The sequence below is a fragment of the Ursus americanus genome, chromosome 34 (assembly GCF_024610735.1).
Source record: "Ursus americanus isolate L20-20 chromosome 34, mUrsAme1.1.p, whole genome shotgun sequence".
Lineage (NCBI taxonomy): Eukaryota > Metazoa > Chordata > Mammalia > Carnivora > Ursidae > Ursus > Ursus americanus.
In genome coordinates this window covers 11,721,391-11,745,172 of record NC_142160.1, presented here as the reverse complement: position 1 = coordinate 11,745,172, position 23,782 = coordinate 11,721,391, and the positions used below count along the sequence as shown (strand labels likewise).

General features: G+C 44.6%; 1 protein-coding gene and 1 long non-coding RNA gene across 6 annotated transcripts in view; one reads left to right on the top strand and one right to left on the bottom strand.

Moving 5' to 3' along the window:
* The window catches only part of MAMDC2 (MAM domain containing 2), a 222,308-nt gene that overhangs the window by 40,916 nt on the left and 157,610 nt on the right, over positions 1-23,782 (bottom strand). For all 5 annotated transcript variants that reach the window (XM_087858752.1, XM_045772467.2, XM_045772465.2 and 2 more), the window contains 4 exons: positions 21,331-21,587; positions 17,552-17,645; positions 11,480-11,623; positions 8,496-8,761 (listed from right to left, as the gene is read on the bottom strand). In XM_087858752.1, coding sequence (XP_087714878.1) covers positions 8,496-8,761; positions 11,480-11,623; positions 17,552-17,645; positions 21,331-21,587 — 761 coding nt within the window. The remainder of the gene's footprint in view (positions 1-8,495; positions 8,762-11,479; positions 11,624-17,551; positions 17,646-21,330; positions 21,588-23,782) is intronic.
* On the top strand, positions 15,878-21,335 carry LOC123776472 (uncharacterized). Its single transcript, XR_006775359.2, has 3 exons — positions 15,878-16,045; positions 19,260-19,391; positions 20,963-21,335. It is a non-coding gene; the product is annotated as an uncharacterized LOC123776472 (long non-coding RNA).

Below are 23,782 nucleotides of genomic sequence, written 5' to 3'. Positions count from 1 at the left end.
ATATCATCATAAAATGCCTCAAACCAGACTTCATATCTATGTGTCTATGTGTGTCCTTATATCTGCTCCAGCAGGATATTCCTGCCTGTAAGTGTTCATTCATATTCCTTGCAGGACAAATTGCTCAGGTGCTAGGCTACAAGCGATGATAGTGCATATGATCCAAAGGCAGAAACAGTTCATCTTGTTCTCTTCCTTGGACCTTTGTGCTCTTCCTTGCCATCAACCCATACCCACTGACAGTTTAGTTGCCCTTTCCAACTATTTGTTGAGTACCCCACCCTGTTACAGAACTGTGTTCACATTAGAAACCAAAAAATAAATGAAACATGGCTCTCTGTTCTCCAGAAGCTTACAGTCTGATTAATGTAAATAGGCGGGTAAGTAGACAATTTCAATATAGCGCATTAAATGCTATAATAATAGTATGATGCTAAGAGGGGCTACATAAGACAAGGGTTCTATGTTAAATGCTTCAAAGGAATTGCCACCTTGCACGAGGTTCAGCAGGATTCTCTAGTGTAGAACTTATAAGAGTTTCTAATACGTTACTGCGCGTTGTGAATCTTCACATGTGTACAAGGAAGGGATCTAGTACGCAAAATTTCCCCCAACTTTGAGCACAGAACACTTTTTCAACGGAACTATTCAAAAGATATGTACTCCGGGGGACATATCCTGAGAAGCACTGACATAAGGTTCTTGCCTACTAAAAAAATAAACGTATTTATCTTTTCTCAGACTGGCCAGTGGAGGGTTTTCTCCAAATCCATAAATGACTTTTAAAGTTTATTTGTTTTTTAGTCCTATGCCAGAGTAAAGATGTAGACTTAGAAGGCTTGACCATTAACACACTGATCATTAAGCTGGGCTCGGATGAAACAGAATGCCTGCTCATTCTCTCATTAATGGGCCAGTTAACATTTTTTTCCAAAAGAAATATTTAATGAACACAATATTGAGTTGCTCCCGGTGCTTCTAATTAACAGACCACTTGAAGATCTCTGTTAAAGAGAAGACTAGCTTCAGGCCAGAAGATATTGTAGGACCTAATATATATGCTACAGTGACCAAGCATAATTTTGAAACTAAGGATTTGAACACATAAAGGCTAATGTTTGTGCTCCATCTTTATGGAATTTCTGACAATGACTCTCCAATCTCTCCTGACATTTGGTTTTTAGGAAAAGCAATTGGGATTGAATTGTTCCCTCTCCGCATTATCAACCCTTGTATAAAAGCCTCAAGGTGACTCTTGATTACCTGCCCTCCATTTAGTAATGCTGGGGACAAACAGATCAAGAAAATTGTTTCATGACTCATGCCTTTCAGAATGTTTCTAAGACATTAAAAAATTTACTGTAGGCTGTTCATGATTGTAAATGCAGCCGTGTCATTAAGAAAGCCTAGTACTATTAAAATAAAGATTTAACTCTGACCTGATTTTTAGCTTAAAGAATTCTTCACAGCAAAAATCAAGGAGAATTATCCACATACTAAAGAGATGTTGCCTATGAAATCTGATGAGGATCAGGACCTGGAAAAAATATTCTTTAGTTTCAGGCACTCATTCTCTCTCTCTCCTTCTATCTCTGTTCAGTTAATTTAATAGATGCTGATGGTGTACCAGGTGCTACAGTAAGGGCTTTACTTGACACATTTCTTCACCATAATCGCACCATAGCTAGTACATTACTACTAGTATACACATTTTAGATATGAAGAAAAATGGGGCTCAGCAAGATCACACGACTAGCCCAAATTATGAAGGTGTAAGTGGCAGAGAACCCACTCATGAGAACTCCTACTCATTACGTTGTATTTCCCTCCACCTCGCAGCTCTCCTTTGTCTGCGGTGATCCACCAAGAATTCTGATCCCTTGTAGGAGCCAAAGTTATTTCTAAAATAGAACAACTGAGCCTTAATGATAAAGCACTAGAAATTTTTACAAATCTTGAGTTAGGGCTGGGTTCTCTTTCTGGCCTGATGACTATGCCTTCAGCCAGGAGAGGGCTGGGGGACATAACGGCCTGGTATAAAAATCATGGATTGTGAATTTAAAAAGATCTGGATTTACCTCTCAGCTCTGCCAGCTCTGTGTGCCATTGAACACTGTCCTTCATTTTCTGCCTGAGCTTTCCTCACCTGTTAAGTGGGGCTGTACTGCCTCCTTCCTAGGGCACCACAGCATCGAATGAAGCAACGTGCACCGAGTGCTTAGCACGGTGCCTGGCACACAGAAAGTGTTCTATGGAAGTTCCTGTTGTGGGCAGCTGTGACAACATCAGACAGAACCCGTCCATACGTCTACTTCGCTAGACTGGCCTCAGGGAAATTGTTGCCATTGCTACCATTCCTTAAACAGAGCTGTATATTATACTTTCCATTTAACATTAGACTGTCTACGGAAATAGCAGGGAGTTATTAATTGAACCAGCCCATTGCTCTTAAAATATGCGGGGTAAGAACCACTAGGGTAAAAAAAGGAAGCATCCAGAGTGGAAGGCATCTGGGAAGGCACAGGTGAGGCAGTGTGTACGTGTTAGAAGTGACGGAAGACAAACACGCAGGGAGAGGCTAAGAGTTCTGAATTCTTTGAGGCCCACGCTGCCTCTCACTCAGCTCAGCTCTGGGCTCACACGACTCCTTCATGAAAGCAGGTTACACGAACTAGCAGTGCAACTGTAAGGGGTCATTGTTGTCATTATTTTGAATATGCAGCACAGAGACTTAAACATATCTACCCAACACTTGCCCCAGTGAGAATTAGGACCAGGATTAAGCCAGGGGTAGTCAAAACTCAAAGACAAGGCTTTCAAGCCAGGGAACAGGAATGAAAACGTAGCCATTCACTCTCTTTGAGCTGGGCCCCGACTACTCATACTTGACCGGGTTTAGGAAGGGGGTGGTGAGGGCATGAAGCAGAGGCAGAGAAGGTTCCTCCCCGCAACAGTGCAGTAAGCTCTGAGCTTGGGCATTCACTTTCGGCAGAACGTGACCTCGCGTCCGTTTCACCCTGCATCTAGGATAGCTAGGACACGAAAAGGAAATGCCTCACTTGCCTTGCAGGAATGCGGGAAGAATTAAATAAGATAACAGAAGGTGCCTACGCCCCAAGGCACACTGGGGAGCCTCACTTTCTGCAGCTGCTCAAGAGCAAGGCTTCCCCAAGACTGGGTAGAAACCTCGAGCATCTAAAGACACCTCTGCCAGGGGTGCCTGGGTGGCACGCTCAGTTAGGCATCCTACTCTTAGCTCAAGTCATGATCTTGGGGTCGTGGATGGAGCCCTGCATTGGACTCCATGCCCAGTGTAGAGTCTGCTTGGGATTGTCTCTCTCCCTATCCCCCCAACTCCCCCCCATCTCTCTCTCTCTTTCTCCAGTAAATAAATAAATACATCTAAAAATAATTTTAAAAATTAATAAAAATCTGCACCAAAGGGCAGGCTTCAGGGCTGGCTAGACATGAGTAAAACCCCACTCTGCCTCTTACCAGCCTTAGGAAGTCTACTCGTTCATTTTTTAAAAACCATTTTTCATTGTTCTTTTCATTATTCATCTACTTATTTACTGTCCACATAGATACCAAACTAAACTGACCGAACAAAATGTCCCTGGGGATCTAGTCTGCATCTGACGCAGTGTTAGATGCTGTAGATACAGAGATGACCAAGACTGACAAGGTCCCTGTCCTCACGAAGGGTCTATTTTTAGAGTTAGAGAGATGGACAGTGAGCACTTTAAAAGCTTTCCGGGTGATCATGATGAGGGTCAACAAGAGCTGCTCAAAAGTAGGAAGCTGAGGGTTGTCCCAGAGCAGTTAGCGAGCCATTGTGATCCAAGGAGCTGCTAGATTCGGGGTTTCAGACGTGAAAAGTAAGGAAGAAACAGGTTTACAAGAATAAGACAATATCATTCAGCCATGAAAAAGAACAAAATCTTGCCATTTATAACAATGCGGACCTTGAGGGCATGAATGCTAAGAGAAATACGAGAAAGGCACATGTCGTGCCATCTTCCTTGTATGTGGAATCTAAAAAAGAAACGAAACCCAAGCACATGGACACAGAGAACAAATTGGTGGTTGCCAGAGGTGAGGAGCAGAGAGTGGCTGAAATGAATGGAAGGGGTCAAAGGGTACAAACTTGCAGTCATAGAGTTACGAAGTCCTGGGAGTGTCAGGTACAGCGTGGTGACTACAGGTAACAATACTGTGTTGCATATTTAAAAGTTGCTAAGAGAGTAGGTCTTAAAAGTTCTCATCATAAGGAAAAAATCTGTTCACTGTGCAGTGACACACTAGATATAACCGTGGGGATCATTTCACAATATGTACAAATATTGAATCATTATACTGTACACCTGAAACTAATACAACGCTAGATATCAGTTACACCTCAATTTCAAAAAGTCTTAAGATTGCAAAGCCCATAAAGGGTGGAACTAGGATTTGAAACCACAGAGACTCCCATGTCTATGCTCCTAATCACTGTGTTATGTTGTCTCCAAGATGATGAACAAGAGGCTTTGGATGCCCAGGGAGCCCTAACCTATTCTGCGGAGTGGGGCCAGAGAAGCACTCTCTGTGGAAATGAGATTTAAGCCATGGTTGATTTAAGAAGAGTCTAGGCAGAGGAAACAGGTGTGCAACCACCCAAGGTAGGAGAGAGCAGTGAGTTCCAGGAATTGAATGTGCAGTGTGGTTCAAACAGAGAGAGCAGGAGGCAAAGCTGGGGAGGGGGCTGGTGTCAGAGCACAGGGAGTCTTCCCTAAGAGCAACAGGAAGCCAAAGGGTTACATCGGGGTGGGGTGGGGGCTTGGGGGGTGGTTTGCTCATGAAAATTTGGCTGCCAGGCGGAGCAGAGATGGGAGCAGGGTAAGAGTGGACTGCAGGTAAGGTCAGGATTTCATTTCAATTTTCAGAATCAACTTACAGACCAATGGTTCTCATCCAAGGATGACTGGCACTTCTGGGGCCATTTGGAAATGTGTGGAAATAATTTGGGGCTGCATTAGTTGCAGATCGGAAAAACCCAGTATTGTGAGGGACACCCCTCCCCAAAGGCAGAACTGTCCTCTTCCAAATGTCAAGGTGGCCCACACTGGGAAATCCAGCCACTGGCAAAACCAGAAGGCTCCACTGTAGGAACATAAATATTATTAGCCGTGACAATGTGAAAGCCGTTGTATGGCTGAGAGATGTGGATGAGAGGAGGGGCAGGAGGCATGAAGGGAAATGGAGAGGTGAGGATTCATTCATCCTACATACTAGGCTGTTAAGAGACACTTTCTAGAGTTGAGGGGTCCAAACATAGATGGCTAAGTGTATTCTAGTTGTAAAGAGCACCAAAAGTTAAAAACAAAATACAACTGAAAATTGTGAGGAGAGAGACAAGAAGGAATAGTATACATAAAGTCTTCATCTTTCAGAGCAGGGAACACTATTTAAGTTAATGAACCAAGAAATGGAGGTAGAAATACGATATTTAAAATTAAAGAAGAAAATATCCTCAAATCAGGAAGAAAACCACCAGAAAAAGAAGTGCCATTAGAGTTTGAATTCGGGGGAAGGTAGTAGTAAGGGCAACTCTGACTTTTCATTATATCCCTTCCCTGAAACACCGTTTGCACGTTATTTCCACCCGCATATGTTACATAAGTAAGTAAACTATAGTTTCAGGCCTTAATGCATGTCCCTGTTGCGGCCGTCAGATGGCTCCCTCACGCTCTGAGGAGCTCGTTCTGTTTAGCAGAGTGCTGCCAAAAACCACGGGCCACCTTCGGACATGTGTCCCGAGTCTTCTGGTGTTGAACTGTACCTTCTCCTCAAGGGCCTTGGGGCCAGATCCTTGACTAGTTCCTTCCAAGGCTGAAAGAACTTCCCTGCCCCCACTGGGTCCAGAGCCATTTTTCCTCACGTGGTCGGGAGGGAACTGAGCAGCTGCTGGGAGGGGCTGGATGCCAGCCAGAAAGGGAAAGGGCAAGCTGTCCAGGGTATTCCCGTTGGCTGCGGGGCTTGCTCCCATGTATGGGTGTCAGGTAAGAGCAGGCATCCATTCTAAAGAAGCGTGTGTGTGAGTAGAGGATATGGGGGGACAGGGTGAAGTGGGGTGGATGGGGGCATGAGCAGGAATTAGAATCCAGACGGCCTGAAACTAACTGTCCACACAGCAGCCCAGCTGGGCCTCTACGTATCATTATCTTTTATGTGTCCAATTAGTAGAACTACGCTATTCTTTTCTATGTGACCCTTCTGTGAGACTGTGAGAGTGTACTGTTGTTAGTTGCTTACATATCTGTAGCTTAATCTTCTATCATCTGTGATCTCTTCCTCAAGGGCAGGGTCTGAGCCTCATTCATCTTTATATCTGCTGCACTGAGCATGTATCTAATAAATTCTGGTTGAATAAAGGAATGAATAGATGAATGAATAAATAAATGAAAGCCAAATGATTAAATGCTTATTATATCCCCCCATCTTTTAAAAAACATTAGCAAAATAGGGTATAACAAAAATTTCCTTGCTTTCTGGTACATCCCTGATTGTGTGAATCTGGTACGTGTGTGTGTGTGTGTGTGTGTGTGTGTGTGTGTGTGTATTACCATAACTACTTGCCAGAGTTAAATAATTGGTAATGGGGAAACAATTTAAGCCTCTGGGATCCCTATGATGTGCAGAGAGGCTTGGATACCTCCAGGACTAACAGATCAAAGAGGAAATTCAATGACACTGCAAAGGTCAGATGACATTTATGGAAAGATAGGCTCACTCAGGAAAGGTTTGGAATTGGCTAGGCAATAAGATTAAAGAGCATGAGTCTAGACTAGGAAGGAGTAGGAACTTGGTAGCAGAAACACCAATTAGCTTCCTCATTACCCAGGGGGTGAACCAAGTAGCTCACTTCAGTCACATGATCAAAGTATACCGGAGTTAAGAAGGGGAGACCAGCAATAACACTACCTGTTTAATTAGCATAACAATAGTATGAGCTGTACCCATGCTCAACCCTTTTTAGAAGTCAGTAAGTCACAGGGGCATCTGGGTGGCTCAGTCGGTTGAGCATCTGACTTTTGATTTCAGCTCAGGTCATGATCTCAGGGTCGTGAGATTGATCCCCCATTGGGCTCCATATTCAGCAGCTCAGTGGGGAGACTGCTTGAGATTCTCTTCACTCCCTCTCCCTCTCCCTCTGCCCCTACCTCCACTCATGCTCTCTAAAATAAATAAATAAATCTTAAAAAACAAAAAGAAGTCAGTAAGTCATGGAGGCTGCCATGTCATTACAATCACAATTTCTTCTTGCCTAGCAATGGAAAAGAACTTTGTAAAGATTTTCGAAGATCTTTGATGAATCACTGTGCAAATTTAATCAGGCCCTGGTGGGTATTCCAATGAACTAAAAGTAACCAAGCATCATTATGATGGGAATGGTGTGCCAAATTTCTCTAGCAGAAAATTATAGATGGATGAAGTTATGTTCTGTCTGGATGGTTATAACTAAGAAAAGCTCAAGCCATTAACGTTTGTAAAGAAGGTTCTACTTACTACTCTTCCAGGTTCGTATCTTCCCCTAGGGAGCCCGGACTCAAGGTAATTCCTGGTTAATAAACATGATCGAATGATCGATCCATTCATTCAACAGTATTTTTTGAGCTCCCATTGTATGAGTCATCTGTTTGAAAAAACGGACCTTTCTTACCCTTTTTTGAGCCCATTCTTGCTCAGAGCAAATACTTGAAAGACATTTTCTGGTTGAATGATGGGCTGAAACAAAATGGATTTTCCCATACTGGTTTCATATCTGGGTTGTAGTTGACAGAATTTATTACTACTGTAAAACTTCCTTAAGTTTAGGAGTTGTTAAATTTGGGAGATTATAGTTTTCTTTTATATTCCCCTTGCAGTAAAGATCTCTTTGTATTCTCCTTGCTGTCAAAATCAGCTGTTGATGGTACCCTTACATAAATTCTCTCCATCTGGCTTGGCTCTCATTTTTTACTGAGCTTCTCTACCTTGTTAACACAAGCTGTTGACCTTGAAGCCTCAATGTAAAACCAGGCTCACTGATGTCACTCCCTTAAAGTAATTTAGTATTACAAATTATAGTAAAGTAATTAGTATTCCTATATGTGTGTGGGCACATGCGTCTTTGTGTGACAGACTGAGAGAGAGAGAGATAATTGGGGCTCCAAATTAAAGTTTAGCTGTTGAACTTGACTATTCATGCATTCTCCGTCTTTGGTCTATTCTCAGGGAATCTAAGAAATAAACAAGCAAACACTCTAGGTGGCCATGATTCTGAGACACAGAAAACTGAAAACAACCTGGAGATAATATAATTTGTGCATGGCTCAGGCAGAGTGTAGCGGTGGGGCTGTCAGAATTAAAAATAACACAACTCCAGCTGAAAATAATTAAACAGCAATTCGCTAACCCAGCCCAGAAACCAAAGATGAACAAAGGGTCAAAGTGTTGCACTGGCTCTACTGTACCTTGGTAGGCATGGGCTTCTTGAAGGTGATTTCAGCTTGCATCCAGACACCCCTTGGAGACTCCAGCACAGACCAAATTTTCTCTTGAACTACATGGTTCTCTTCAAAGATATAAACTGCCAGGGTGTCACTCATTTTTAAAAACCCATAGATGGCATAATAAAAACGTAGACAATACTGCAAGTTTCCAGGCAGGGAGGGACCGTAGAGCCTTCCAATGTAGCCAGGCTGAGATGTAAACTTTGTGTTGGCCAGCAAGTAGTACCCTGCGAACAGGACAAAACATCCAGGCTATCAGCAATGACAAACTTAAATCATCTAGCCCAGTCAAGTGGGAAAATTTGGTTAAAAGTAGTGGGATTTGCCAACAGAGACTATTTCTATAGGCTTTAAATGATAGAACGCATTTTGTAATATCTGCGGCTTAAGGGACAGAACATATCCTGTGACTCTATTACGAATAAAACTTCTCCAGTTCTAAGTAAACGTCATAAACCAGTGTAGATTCCCATCTGCATACGCTCAGATGCCAGTCATCAGTTAGGATATGTGTTTCTCATGAAATAAAAGGGATGAAATCATCTTGGGGCTCCAGCTGCCTGGGTCAATCAGGTGACACAGATTGAGTACTTAATACTGGATCTTGGTGAACGTTAGGCCCAGAGCAGATTTTTCCTTCTTATCTCTGCAGCGACCAGCCGAGATAGAGCACAGGCTGGTCTGGCAGTCCTTGGAGTTTTGATTATTTCACGTGAGTATTGTTATGGATTGAATTGTGTCGTCCCCCGAATCTATTTTGTTTCAGTCTGCCATCCGACCAGAAAAGATCTCTCAAGTACCCTCTCTGTGCAAGAAAAGGGTCCAAGGAAGAACAATTATTTCTTTTAAATAAGAAAAAAGAAACATAAGGTCAAGAACCTTCCCTCCCATCTGCTCCTCCACTACCCCCACAGTAAACTCAAAACCAATCCATGTATCCTAGAAAGCCTGGGTAGAAAAGAAAAAAATAGTACCTACTCTTCTTTCCTTTTTCTGCTCCTCCCCCATCAATGTTCCCTTGATCGCCTCAGTCTTTGTGTTTAGTTTGGTTTTACCCAATGATTTAATTCATCTGGCCAAAAGTTCTTGGGTTATTTTACATGGACTGAGTCGTGTTCCCCCCAAATCCACTGGTTGAGACCTTAATTTCCAATGCAACTTTATTTGGAGATTGGAGCTGTAAGGAGGTAATTAAATGAGGTTATAAGGGTGGGGGGCCTTAATCCCATAGACCTGATGTCCTCATAAGAAGAGGAAGAGACACCTGAGACCTCTCTCTCTCTTCACTGGTACACATAGAGTGAAGGCCATGAGGACTCATGAGAAGGTGCCATCTATCTACAAGGCAGAAGGAGAGATCTCACCAGAAACCAACCCTGACAGTATCTCGATCTTGGGCTTTCAGCCTCCAAAACTGTGCAAAAATACGTTTCTGCTGTTCAGGTCACCCAGTCTGTGGTACTCTGTTTCGGCCACCCGAGCAGACTAATGTGGGTGACCATACACAGCCAGAACAACATTTTTGAAACCCAAATTTAATTCTTCTCTTCTTTTACTTAAAACCTTTCATGGTGTATCATTTCTTTCATAAAAAACAATCCCAAATGCTCACTCTGGCCTGCCACACCCACAATATATGTCCTCACTCCGTATTCCTCCACTCTCCTGCCCATGGTGCAGCCACACTAACCTTCCCATTGCTTGGGCTGTCCAGCTCTTTCCATACTCAAGGCCTTCACAGATGCTGTTCCCTCTGCCTGGATTCCTCACACTCTCCCAGCTAATACTCTCTCCCCTCAGAAAAGCCTTCCCAGGTTCTCTCCCCTATTCTCTCTCAGAGCCCACTCTTCATTTCTTCCATAGCAGGTACCACAATGTATAATTATAAGTTCATTTGTGTATATATTTGTCTGACATTTCTCTTGCCCATTGAAATGACTGCTAGCCAGTGAGAGCAGGACTCGATTTCTTCACTAGTGTATCCCCCAGGACTTAGTCTGGCCAATGACTATAGGTTTTTGTAGTGCCTGTATTTCTACAAGTTAAGCCACCTCTAAGAAAAGAATTCATGATTACAAGTATAAAATTGTAAGAGCCCCTTTCAAGGCCCTTCGCAGGACCTGGGCAAGTAAGGTGCTCTGAAACATAAGTTTCCTCAGTGTATAGTAAGCACACCCTGGTGACCAGTGTATAAATAGCCATTGAATAAATGACTTAGACACTAACCCTTGAAAACAAGCTCTTTGCACCAGTCTCTATGGGAGTGGGCTTTGCAGGGGATGCCATCAAAGTGATTAGGTAGGTAATCCTTATACAAGGGAGCTCAAACTGGTTTCTTACAGCTCCCTGTGGACATAACCATCAAGTGCCCCCCCAACATCTTCCAATAGCTTTTATTGCCTCACAAAATATTTTTCATTGAGTAGAATACACATAACATAAAATTTACCATTTTTACCACTTTAAAGTATACAATTCAGTGGTATTTAGTACATTCACAATGCTGGGCAACCACCACCACTACCCAGCTCCAAAATATTTTAATCACCCCAAAAGAAAACTCTATAACCATTAAACAGTAACTCCCCAGCCCCTGGCCACCAAGAATCGGCTTTCTGTCTCTATGAATTTGCCTTTTCTGGATGTTTTATGTAATTGGAATCTAATAGCTTTTTAAAGGCACTTCTCTATCTAAAGGGAAGAGCAAGATAATTTCCAAAGGTTTGGCTGTTTAAAGTACTGGCAGACAGTCATGCTAACATAGCAACTTAAATGTCAATTTTTAAAAAAAATGGCCAAACGCAAGATTACCGATCGTTTTTGCTTCTTTACGGTTGCCTTTTTTTTAAAAGTGGCCATCTTGATTGCTGTGGAGTAAGGATGGCAGACGGAGCATGAACACTACCCCCACCCCCAGCGTCCCCACATGCAGACTCCTGATTTACCGATGCCTGATGTGTGGTCTCCGGCCCGATACATGTTTGGTTTTACTTTCACCCGGGTCCAGCCTGGACCTTCTTTATCTTGATAAAAGTTGCAGAGATCTTTCTCAAAATTGCAGCTGGCTTCCATGGCACTGAAAGGAAGCTCTGAACAAAGGAGAACCAAAGTTAAAGAGCCAGACCCAAGGGTCTCAAAGGACTACGTCAACTGGTTGACAAATACGTACACATTTGTGCCAGGGAGACTGAATAAATAAAACACAACAAAATATTTTTACCCTAATGGCATGCTGACAGGTTAGCATCAAACTAACATCTCAGCATGACAGGAAAATTGTTCTTTTCTTCCCTTAAGGGACGGAGGGAAGGAGCTCTGTTAATACTCTCTATAAAAAATAAAGAAGTATCAGACTTCAAAAGAAATTTCCTTTCATAATGTAAAGACTGGGAGCAATTATTCACATACTTCTTCACAATTCAAAACTCATTCATAGAAAATTAAAGAGAAAGAAAAAGGTAAAGATTTTAAGGAATTCTTAATTTTTCTCTAAGATAGGTATTTTAGAAATAATATTTTCCAGAAATAATGTTCCTTTCTTGATCAATCTCTGTGTCACCAGCATAGCCGCTGTTTACTTATAATTGACATTAGTAGTAGGAGCTGATCTGCTTGAAGAAAATCATTGCTCAGTATAAATCACGCTGTTCAAAAAGTGACACCAATTTCATCACCCATACTGCTATTATTTTGGCTTTTGCTGAGTTCTGGTATCATTTACCCTGGTCTATAAATACCACCTCATTCCAGATCGCCTGGAGGGACTGGAACATAGAAGATTTCCACTCTTTTGAGAAGAACTTGGTACAGCAACAAGTGATTGTAAATCTCACTGTTCAGATTGTCTGAGTCCAGAGGGGATGTGACTGCCACTGTTTGGGACACATTCGATATAGCCAACTGTGATCCGTTCCGCATGCTGACATACACTGGTCTAAGCTTTTAGGGCCAGAGAAAGAGGGCGCTGTTTTGAATAATTGGGAAATCACCTCCAGAGAAACATTTGAGTTCTGGGAGCAGTGACCTGATGAAACAGGTAGCTGTTTATGGACAAAAACTCACTATACTCTCAATTCCTCAATTTCCAAAGCAAGAAAACAGTCAAGTGGGCTGAGGAGGTGGCCCAGATTAAAGCGGATGAAAGAGGCATGACAACCAAATGCTATAAAGAACCTGAGATTCAATCTTGGTCCAAGAAAACAAAGAGCTACAAAAGACAGTACTGGGACAACTGGAGAAATTAGCATTTGGGCCGTGGGTTAGTTGATAATATATCAGTGCCAAATTTCCTGAACTTTATAATTATCTGATAGCATGTGGAAAATGTGCTTGGTTTTAGAAAATCGCACTGGGGTATTTAGGGGTAAAGGGGCATAATGCCTGCAACTTACTCTTACATATGGCAAATGTGGCAAAATGTTAATAATGTGTACATCTGGGTGAAGAGTCTATGAGAGTTCTTGATAGTACTCTCACAAATTCTGTCTGAGTTGAAAATGATACAAAAATAAAGTTTTAAAAACACGAAATTAAAAAAAGGGATCAATAGCACATTAAAAAAAAAAGAATAGGAAAAAAATGTTCCTGTATAACTGCTTGTACCTCAGGTGATGGGGCCTCGAAAGTGTGCAAAGTGAGCACCCTGACAAACCGGAGGAGAAAAGGAAATGAGCATTCTCAATGCTCTAAGGTCCACCCACACATCACTGTGCCTGGCTCTGGGAGCACCAGGGAGTATCTTTAAGCCATGAAGATAAAGTCTCTGAAAAATGAGTATGCTATCATACAGACAAGGCTCCTCTGACACCAGACCCCCTATGCAGATTTGGGACCAGAGAAAACCCCATACTGGTCTTCAGTCTTAGTTACCCTTCTGCTACCTGGTAATGAACAGGCAGATGAAAACCTACAATCTACAGATGGCCGCCTGGCTCCCAAAAGCCATGCACAAAGAGAATGGCAGGCCAGTGAAATCACTCATCAGGGATATATCCCAAGGAATATACCCCTGGGCGGCCACCAGAGAACCATAACCCATTTGTGAGGCATGCAGGAGAGGCAAGAGGTGGTACTAAGAGCTACAAGGAAGCATGGCTCAGTTCTCTCCATGGTGACAAACTGAGTCACGCAGAAAAGATGTTTCTGAGAATGCGATTAGAGTCCTTTGCTAAATACCTAGTCATTGAAATGGATTTGTCTGGGGTCCTGAGAAGGTCTGATAAAAAAGAAAATCTCAAAAGCATCACTGAAAGCCTAACTCTTTTTCACCCAGAGTGCTGCTTCTGCTTTGAAACAGCGTCTGATTCCTGAAGACGGGGCCAGAGGGCCTGTTTGTGACCCAAAATGAGCTCGCCAGAGATCGGAGGTGGATGGAAAGCCTTTGCTGAAGGCTCGTTTCAGAGCATCTGGGCTGAGCGGCCATGACAGCTGAATGACCTGTCTGAAGCACAGGGAGGAATCAGAGGCAGCTGGAAGCCCTTGAACATCAGCTGATCAAAAAAAAAGGGAAGAAAGGCCCTTTGAACAAAGTACCAAAAAGCATCACAATGTAAGATGTAGTTAATTACTTGCTTTCTGACATTTGAACTTTTTAGAAAGGAGAGGCTTTGAAGATACTCTAATCAGGTGGAGGGTGCTGCTGTTTGAGAAGACTTGTTGGCAGCCTTTCTCATCCTGAAGTTCATGGAGACGGACTCAGCACCAGCCTGAGCGATCTAAACACTCATCCGCAGCCTTTCCGATCCTCGGCCGGGCAGCGCCCCAGAGAGCTGGGTGCAGCGTGCTCTGCAGGCTGCTAAACTGGCACAGGGGTTTTATTTTAGCACGAGCCAGCCCGAAAGCAGGCTGAGACCGCTCAAAGCTGGCGTGGAGACAGAGTGAGTGGGACCTGGCGCCAGACGGAGCAATCTTGCTGGAGCAGGGGCTGGGCCGCTGACCAGGCCGTGGAGATGCTTGAGGTCTGAGCTAAAGCAACTATAGCTGTAACCAAGGCAACAACCAGAGCCAGGTTTCCAATCAGACATAAGATGGGCAGTGTGTGGTTAGGGAACGGGCATAACTGGGATTTCGGCCCAGGCAGGCATCCTTTGAGGGGTATATCCATGCGTCCACGAGTGTCAGGACGCTTCCAGGCCCTAACTTGGGGGTGGGCTGGACCCAGGCCCCGAGAGGAGATTGGTCATGAGGATGGCAAAGCAGTGGGAGCTCGATGTTTAGCGTTGGACAGTAAGCCAGGGTCTCATCGGTCTCAGCCATTCAAGAATGTACAGCCTAAAAGGAGAGCTTATTCCCATGATCTAGGCACTGGGCCAAAAGTGGTGGTGGCCGGGGAGGTCGTGGGTGGAAGAGGCTTGGAAATGGAAGTGCCCTAACTCAAGTAGGGGCAGTGGGGAGGTCTCACTGTCCTCTGGCAGCATCCTGGGGGAATACTTGGGGAGTGACACGACACTGGTGTTTAACACCTGTGACTCTATGATGCGTCCCAGGGTTGGGAGACTGGGTTAACTCTAAGCCCAACCAGATGGTGGGAACGAGACGCTTCTTATGTTGAAATAATTCCTGTCTCGGCCTACTTGGGGAGATGAGGGAAGAAAATGCTAGATCCAGCTGGGAAAAGCAGAGACAACAAGTCTGGAGCTAACCAAGATAAGGAAAAAAATGTTGGCACCTGTTACGAAACAGAAGGGCATAAACTATTTGTGAAATGTGAGATGAAGTATGAAAAAGGGAGGGCTCAGCGTCTAAGACTCAGAATCTGGCCCACAGCTGCTGAAGGCCAGGCATCAAGCAGGCCCCTGCTCACCATTCACCAAGGTGGGTGCCTTTGCAGGTTCTCTTCAGTTTCAGTTGGACCCTCTGGTCCCCAGGGAAGGGACAGGCATATTTTGAAAGTTACATAAATAACATGAAGCCTCGCGCCCAAGCATTTCCTGCGTGCCATACTCTGCTAAGGCCTTCGCGGACATTGACTCATCATCTTCCCAACTGTGCGGAACAGATTCTTCTAACCTTGTCCCATCTATGTGGAAACAGAATCTCAGAGAGGTTAATTAACACGCCAAGGTCACACAGTTCGTAAGTGACAGAGTAGGGATGTGAATCCAAAGTCCTGGCTCGGGAGCGTTACGCTAAGATCACGCAAGCAAACCATTTTAAAGCCAAGTTGCCAGGCTGGGAAGTTGTGAAGGCCAGTATGGAGCGTTGGCTAACCTAATTATGTGAAAATGGGAATTGGTGGTGGTCCCTGCAGAGGAAGGGTCTGTCTGAATGTGGGCTGAATTTTGCAGACCGAGGAGCCACGGGCCCTTTTAACAAATAGTCCTTATTTTGCTGGAATCTTTCTTTCCTTTTCACCAGTCAGTGGGAAAGCGCTCACATCGATTCTGTATCTTTTTAAAAGGGAGAGTGTTTCCACACATTACTATAAGGTGGATTGGCGGATACTATGACCTCCCACCGGCCTCTTCACACCTTCTACCCCGTGCAGGTACTGAATAAACACCTCTTCTCCGGTATGTATAACTTGGAAATAGAAAAGTTCAATGTAGATGCCCGGTGACAAAGAGGAGAAACTTTCCAAAAATAATGATAAAGAGGTTATGAAACTACTATTAACATCACTGAAATATTAGCTGATGAGATTAGGGAACAGTCAGATTTAGAGAAGCAAAACAATGTTGGTTTCTGTGTTCTGTCCAGTTTAGAGACTCTTTTAATCTTAGGGTTACAATTTGAATTAAATCATTTTAGTGAAGATATGTAAATATGAAGAGTCTGGTTCTGTTTCACTAACTTTTTTTCCTTTTTTAAAATTAGAACTAGTAAAAAATAATATTTGGTTTTAGCACATTAGAGTGTTTCTATTTTGGGGGTAACACTTTAGCTCAAGTAGAAAATATTATCTTTCTCAGTCCCCTTGCTTGTAGAATACATCTGAAGCCATATGAAATTAGACACCAATTCTATCTTAAGTGAAAGTCAGGCTATAAAGGCCAAGTTCAAAAATGTACTTCCCATGCTCTGAAACTCAGAATGAGGGCTCATTAATAAGATGGGACAGCCACTGTTTCCCTGCGGCCTCCCCCCAAAAAATACACTAAAAGGTAAGGTCAATTGTATTTATCTGGGTTATCATGAATATAGAGTCATCCTTCTTATTCTAGAACATTTGTTGTCTTCTCATATCTTTTTTTTTAAGATTTTATTTATTTATTTGAGAGAGAGGGAGACAGTGAGAGATAGCAAGAGCGGGAAGGGGTGGTGGGGAGAGGGAGAGGCAGGCTCCCCGCTGAGCAGGGAGCCTGACGTCGGGCTCGATCCCAGGACCCTGACATCATGACCTGAGCTGAAGGCAGAGGCTTAACTGACTGAGTCACCCAGGTGCCCCTGGAACATCTGTTTTCTAATTTCCTTTGAATTGATTTGCTGACGTATTTTCCCAAAAAGTAAGAATTTCCTCTCTTTTCCAAACACCAAGTTTATGGAAATTACAAAATTGGCCATGATAAAAGAATTTGAGGATTTACTTAGAAAGAGAAATTAAATTAAGTCCATGATATAAATATCATAAACTGTCAGAGAGATGATGTATACCAAATATTAACATCTTTAAACATGGAGACATTTATAGGTCTTAGGTACATAAAATTAGAAAGAGTTTTTAAAATTCTACTCAGTAGAGTTTGAGAGTTTTTTCCCACCTACTCAGCCACCTGTATATGGATCTAAGATGTCCTTTAAAGAGAAAGATGGGGAGGGAATGTCTTTGGATTCTTTAATTTTCATGACCTAGTAGGTAGGGACGGCCGAAGCTCCTTAACACGTGACCACTGGCCAGTGGTGTCAGAAGAATTAAATTCACTCTGTGAGGGGGAAAAAAGGGTAATGTAGCTGAAAAATGACTATTTGATTAAATAAGTTTGTAAAGGAGGACATAACAGGAGAGGCAAGAAAATTAGAAAGAATTAAATCAAGTCCTGACCCCAGGCATCTACCGAAAAGGAAAAGAGAATGCTTACCTGTCTGATTCTGGCAGTGAACAGGAGAGAAAGAAATGTCATCCAGGGCAACATATCCTCCTTTGGGACCATTGAAAGCAACTTCAAAAATAACCTGCCGAGGAAGATGGATTGTTACAGGTTTACGTGTTTTAGGCTTCAGAACTCGTAACTATGATTTATGGATTTTTTAAAAAAGATTCATTTATTCATTGGGGGGGGGGCAGAGGGAGAGAGAATCCTAAGCAGACTCCATGCTGAGTGTGGAGCCCAACACAGGGCTCGATCTCATGACCCTGAAACCATGACCTGAGCAGAAACCAAGAGTCGGACCTCAACAGACTGAGTCATCCAGGGACCTCTCTCAACTATGATTTACAATGATGTGGTAGTCAAGCCAGGTCATGGCAAGTTATAAGTACCCGTGAGAAATCACGTTCCTAAATCCAGGGCAGCTCACGACTCGATCTACAGTTTCTCTAAGGAGGAGGGAATACTAAGCCCCAAGTTGTATTTTCTTGGTGGATTCTTCCCCTCACTTGAGTATGTATCACTCTCTGACAGAACCACAGACTCGACAATTTGCGTGGTGACCTTCAGTTAAAGAAACAACAGGCTCCTGGCCGAAAGCAGGCCAGGCTCTCCAACTGCCCTTCCCAGAGAACTAAGACCCTGCAGGGACCTTTCCCCTTTTCACACATGAAATTCTCTGTGAGGGTTCTGGACAAAGACACAGAATCAAAGATGATGACCTGTCTGCTAAGGCAAAATCGGGCCCCAAAGTCTACGTATGGATGTCAGCATTTCAGCATATCCAGGCGCATCCCAATGGGCAGAAAGAACATGAGGTTGTTAATGAGTTCAACCCTTTGGTGTTTCTCCCTTCTCGGCCACCAGCTTCTACTCGGAGGTCAATCGACTACCTTCTGCCTGTGCCCAGGGGGATGGGGAGTGGTGTGTGCACTGCACACAGTGGGGAGCACGGCGGAAAAACCGGCCCAGTGTGCAGCCCATTGGTGAGGCAACACGAGAAGATGCAGTGTTGGCAGGGGTTGAAACTCAGGCCAGACAGATGATGTGAGTGCATGACAGGAGCTTGGTGTGACGCAGCAGGACACGATGCAGACGGTCCTGAAATGGGGAACCGAGCCTGGTCTAAAGGGGCCCAACTGCTGACATGCAGGAGTTCAGGCCCGAAGTGTCTGGATCTACCAAGTTCTCAAGAAGACCTGGGTCTCTAGATTTGTAATGGAAATCTTTGGATTTTTCAGTGTTGGCGATGTATTCAAACACTAAAACGAACGTGGAAAAACAAAGAACAAACAACCCCCCGCTCTAGCAGCCAGGCACATCGCTGTGGGCTAGATCTGACCCGTAGACTTCTAGTTTTCAAACCTCCTCTAAAGAGAAGAGTGTCTTGGAGGCAAGTGGACTAGGGTTCAAATCCCATTTCTGTCACTAGCTAGGTGACCTTGAATACATTGCTAACCTTCTTAGGACTTTGCCTTTGTTATTTGTAAAACAGGCAGAGTAACCCCTACCTGGTAGGACTACTGAGGAGATTAAATGAGATGAGGTATATAAGGCCCCTAGCATGGAGTCAGGTGAATCCTGAGCTCTGTACTAAATTCATGCGGATTTCTCCAGGTTGACCCCCTCTTGAACCCTTATTCAGGTGTGGGCCTACTTAGCCACTAATTAGCTCATGCGGGTTCCTTCTCTCCTCCAGGTCTTAGTGTCTCCAGTTTTGAAAGAAAGAGTGTGGATGAGAGGGCCCAGCTCAGCTTAACATCCATGGTCCTACAGACACTTGGATTCTGCAAAATCTAAGAGGAGCCCCGGAAGTTTTTTGCTGGCAAAGGTGAGAGGGGAGGCCAAGAACAAAGGGGACAGACGTGAACCAGTGAGAAGGGGCAACGGAGTCCACAAACATGGCGCGGGTCCGCAGCATTTCATGGGCAGGGTGCTCACGGATCGAGTGACTGACAGAGCTTGATCTTCTGCGCAGGTGGGGTGAGAATGCTTCTGATCAGAATTGGTAAATCACAGCCCACGTGTCAGCATATTGTTCCCTCTCGTTCGGAAAATGAGGTCTCAGATGTTTTCCTTTCTTAAATTCATTGGAGAATATGGTGACACTAAATTCACTGAGTTCTGCAGAGTTCCCGTGGCTGGCAATTTCCAGTGGCAGCATTGTGAGGCAGATTGCTGGAGCAAAAGCACGCACATGGGAACCAAAAGGATAGACACTGAGGCGCAGTAGTGTCCAGAATTGTGACTTTTCAAGCACTGACGTAAAAGAAAAGTCAGCAAAGCCTCACTCATACAAATGTTGCCCAAGGAGTTTATGGTCAGATGGAAGGAGTTTGCAAAGAGACTGTCGTCACTGTGTGTGTGACTCATTTGACTTTAATAGAAGGAAAAATTTCTGAAACAGTATATGCGTTTCTTTTTCTCCTTATAACCCCAACTCAGAAAATTTTCCACTGGGCTGCAAGAGCAGACCAAGGCCTCGACAGACTTGGGGATAGGAAAGAGTGCACGTCCTGCAAAAGGCATTGTGCTCTCTCTGGAGCTGGGGCGGGGGCCAGGAGGGGATCTGAAGGGGGAAAGGGGAATGGCAGGCCTGTCTTCAGTAGACAGAACGTGTCACCAACCAATCCAATCCCAACACGCTCTGCAGCTCCACATCAGGTGAGCAGATGACAGCCCCCAAAACCATGCAGAGAAGAATCCACCTCTTTTGCACTTTAAAGGGAACCAGGGGAGATATTACAAAGAGCGCAAAGCAAAAAGTAGGGGGTATGAACAAACCTGTGGTAACTAAGACTCTATGTATAGCTCCAAGTCTGCAACCACAATGTTGCACCCACTCATTCTAGGGGTCCTCTGGGGTCCTCAGACAGAGCTGGGCCTCTGCCTTCAGCTCTAGGTCAGATTTGAGCCCAGGACTTTCCTAAGTGCCTGGCACTCACCAGCTGTGTGACCTAGATAAAAAAAATATCAAACTGCTTGGGCTCTCTTCATTCTCCTTCCTTATCTGCAATGTGGGGATGATTTTATCTACTTTGGATTGTTGTAAGTACTGGAATACACACATAAATAGAGACATGTATTAATATATGCGCTTAGAAAAAAGGCCAGCAATGATGAACACCAAAATGTTAGTGTTCTCATCCTCGCAGCCTCAGCCTGCGTGGTGTGAGTTTGTTTTGCTTTTCTGGATTTTCTAATTCTTCTGCACTGGAAATATATCACTCAAGTAACTATAAAAAGTTTTAAATCTAAAGCACCCAGCCTTGTTTCAAACTGGGGCCACAATCATAAATCTTTCTAATTTTCAGGACATTATTTATACTGTAAAGGAGGAAAGAAGAAAATAAGTTGGCTTTTTTTTTTTCCCCTTCTTCTTCTTCTCCTCTCTTTCTCTAGAAAGACTCTTCCCTCAAGTAAGGGAAAGGTTCATCCCTGCTCCCAGGAGTGGAAGTCCAAGAGTGGGTTTCACGCTAGAGGGCGTTCATCTCTTTTGAACTCACCATGACCACAGTGCGAGGTTCAGAGGGGACGTGTGCCTAAGAAATGTCGTTGATGGACTCGCTTTTTCCTATTTGTCCTTAGGGAAAATAGTCTTGGTAGAAAGCAGGAAGACACAGGGAAAAGAGAGGAAGAGGGAGAACCGGAGGGGGCCCAGGGAGGAAAAGGGAAGATGAATATGGGCACACAAGTTGGCCTGGCTTCTCCTGATCCGCAGGCGAGCGCGCACAGCGGTCCAGCGAGGGCGCACCTGCCTCCATACCCACCTCCATGGGGTACGGCGCGCTGAACTCCACCTCAGCCAGATTCCAGGCAGCATTCCCTGGCTGGTCCATCTTCCAGATTTCCTCGTAAAGGCCGGCCGCATCCCGAGTATAGAGCGAGAAGCTATTGTCATTCCCCTGCTGGAGTTGGTAATAAAACGACAGGCAGCCAGACATGGGGGCCGTGGTCATCGGGGAGATGAGCTGCGCCACCTCCTGGAAGTGCTTCACGTACACCGAGTCCACGTACATGTAGTGGCCTGAAAATCACACAGACACGACACGCAGCGTAAGACAGGCTGGGGGAGTTTGCAGGTGACACAGCGCGATGCTGGCATTGACTTCAACACAATCCATGGGGAGGGGTTGCAAGGACGTGGCGGAGTTACGGCCGCAAGACGTTTGGCCAAGGGGGGGACGGGTGGTGGGACTGGAAGGGGAGCATGAGGAGGTCAAGGTGCTCTGCTAAGCTAAAGCCAAGATCCGTCCTTTCTCTCTGCCTCACTTTTGGTTGAAGCAGAACACACCCTTACAGAGGTAGACGCGTCAGCTGCCAAGGGCTGGAATTTTCACAAGCTGAACACAGCTGTGGAAAGAAACAGAACACGACCCCAGGAGGCCCCCCTTCTCCCAAGCCTTCTGTGAGTCACAAGATTTCTAAGAACATACCAAGCGTACCATCTGCTCCTAGAGGGGCACAGAGGGACCTACCTTCCTGTACTCTTTACAACATACACAAAACGGCAGCGAGTCTTTTTTGAGCAGAACTAACATTTTTGACTTCAAACTAGATGACAAGTTTCGCCTCTTTAACAGAACATGTGGCCAGGGTTGGGATTCAGGAGGTCGGACTTGGGAAACCACTCTTGGCAAGGCCTGGGTGGGCTCTGGGCCCAGAGGCCAACCTCCGTTAGAGGCATTTTGGTGAAAGAGAGGAACCAGGAGGCAGAATGGGGGCAGCCTGGATTTGGCATTGAAGAGGCCTGAGGTCAAGTCCTGCTGGGACCTCAAGCAAGTTACTGTGTATCTCTGGGCTTCAATGTCCTAATCTCTACAGGGAAAACCAAATACTTCCCTCCCAGGGCTTGTTTGAGCATTACATGAGATTTATGTATGTGATGTGCTTAGCTTGGCCTTGGCACGTTGTAACTGCCGAATGCAATTACAGTGAACTAAAGGAATGTCATTAATGATTCTGGTACCACGCCTTCCCCATGGTCTGTTTTGTGTAAAGGGTAGTTGTCATTATTAGCAATTTAAGCTGCAGTGAAGGAGGGGTGCTATGCATTGTAGCTTCGATAGAAAGACCTTTCTCTTTATAAGTTCAGAACAATTACAGCTTAATATCTTTGTTTTAGTGCATGGTGCCTGATGAATAGCAAGTCCTCGTATCCTCAGCACACTAGCAGTGAGGGTATTAGGAAGAATATATACCTGCCTAGACCGGACACTTGCTTTGGGTCTCGCACAGCACATGGTTATTCAAAGCACAGATACCATCTCAGAAAGGTCCTCACCTCAAAGTGGCAGAGGGGAGAGGTGGATGAATCAAGGCTCACTTTCCCCAGGCGGCAAATTGTTCGACCCCCTGAATCATCTCCCTTGTTTAACTACAGTTTCTCTTAGCCTCTTGCCAAGACACACAACGGTGAAGAAATAGAGATCACAAACTCAGATGACCAGAGGGGCCAGCGTGATCAAGTGTACCACCGAGGTGAAGTGGGTTCTGGGAGGAAATCGAGGGATCCACTCATTGCCAACATTTGAAACCATATTTCATCAGCAATGAGAAACAGCAAACAAGCTTCTCTGGAAACATCGGAAAATCGGATCGCACTGAGCCCACATTCTCGAGCTGCCGCCACCAGCGGGTGGTCCAGGGTGGCAGTCCCCACGTGGGCTGCATTCTCTAGCCCAGGACTGAGTGCCTCCATCCCTCTGCTCCCAGCTGGTGCCCCGACATCCCACCCGGCACCTCAGGCTTTTCCCACTGAAGCTCAAAATCTAAATTTTCACAGCAAATCTATCCATTTAAAAATGATACCCCCTGTCTGAGTTTGCTCGGGTTGCTGTAATGAAGTACCACAAACTTGGTGGCTTAAACAACAGAAATGCATTTCTTCCCCCCGGCTCAGGAGGCTAGAAGTCCCAGATCAAGGTGTCAGCAGGACCAGTTCCTTCCAAGGACCTCGAAGGAGAATCTGTTCCAAGCCTCCGTCCTAGCATCTGGTGGTTGGCTGGCAATCCTCAGCCCTCCTTGGCTAATAGAGCTCTGCCCTCATATTCACATGTTCTCTCTTTGTACTGGTCTCTCGCTGTGTCTAAATACCGCCCCCCCCCACCTTCATAAAGACACCAGTCATATTGGATTAGGGACCTACTTCAGTATGACCTCATCTTAACTAATTACATCTGCAACAACACCACTGCCAAATAAGGTCACACTCTGAAGTAC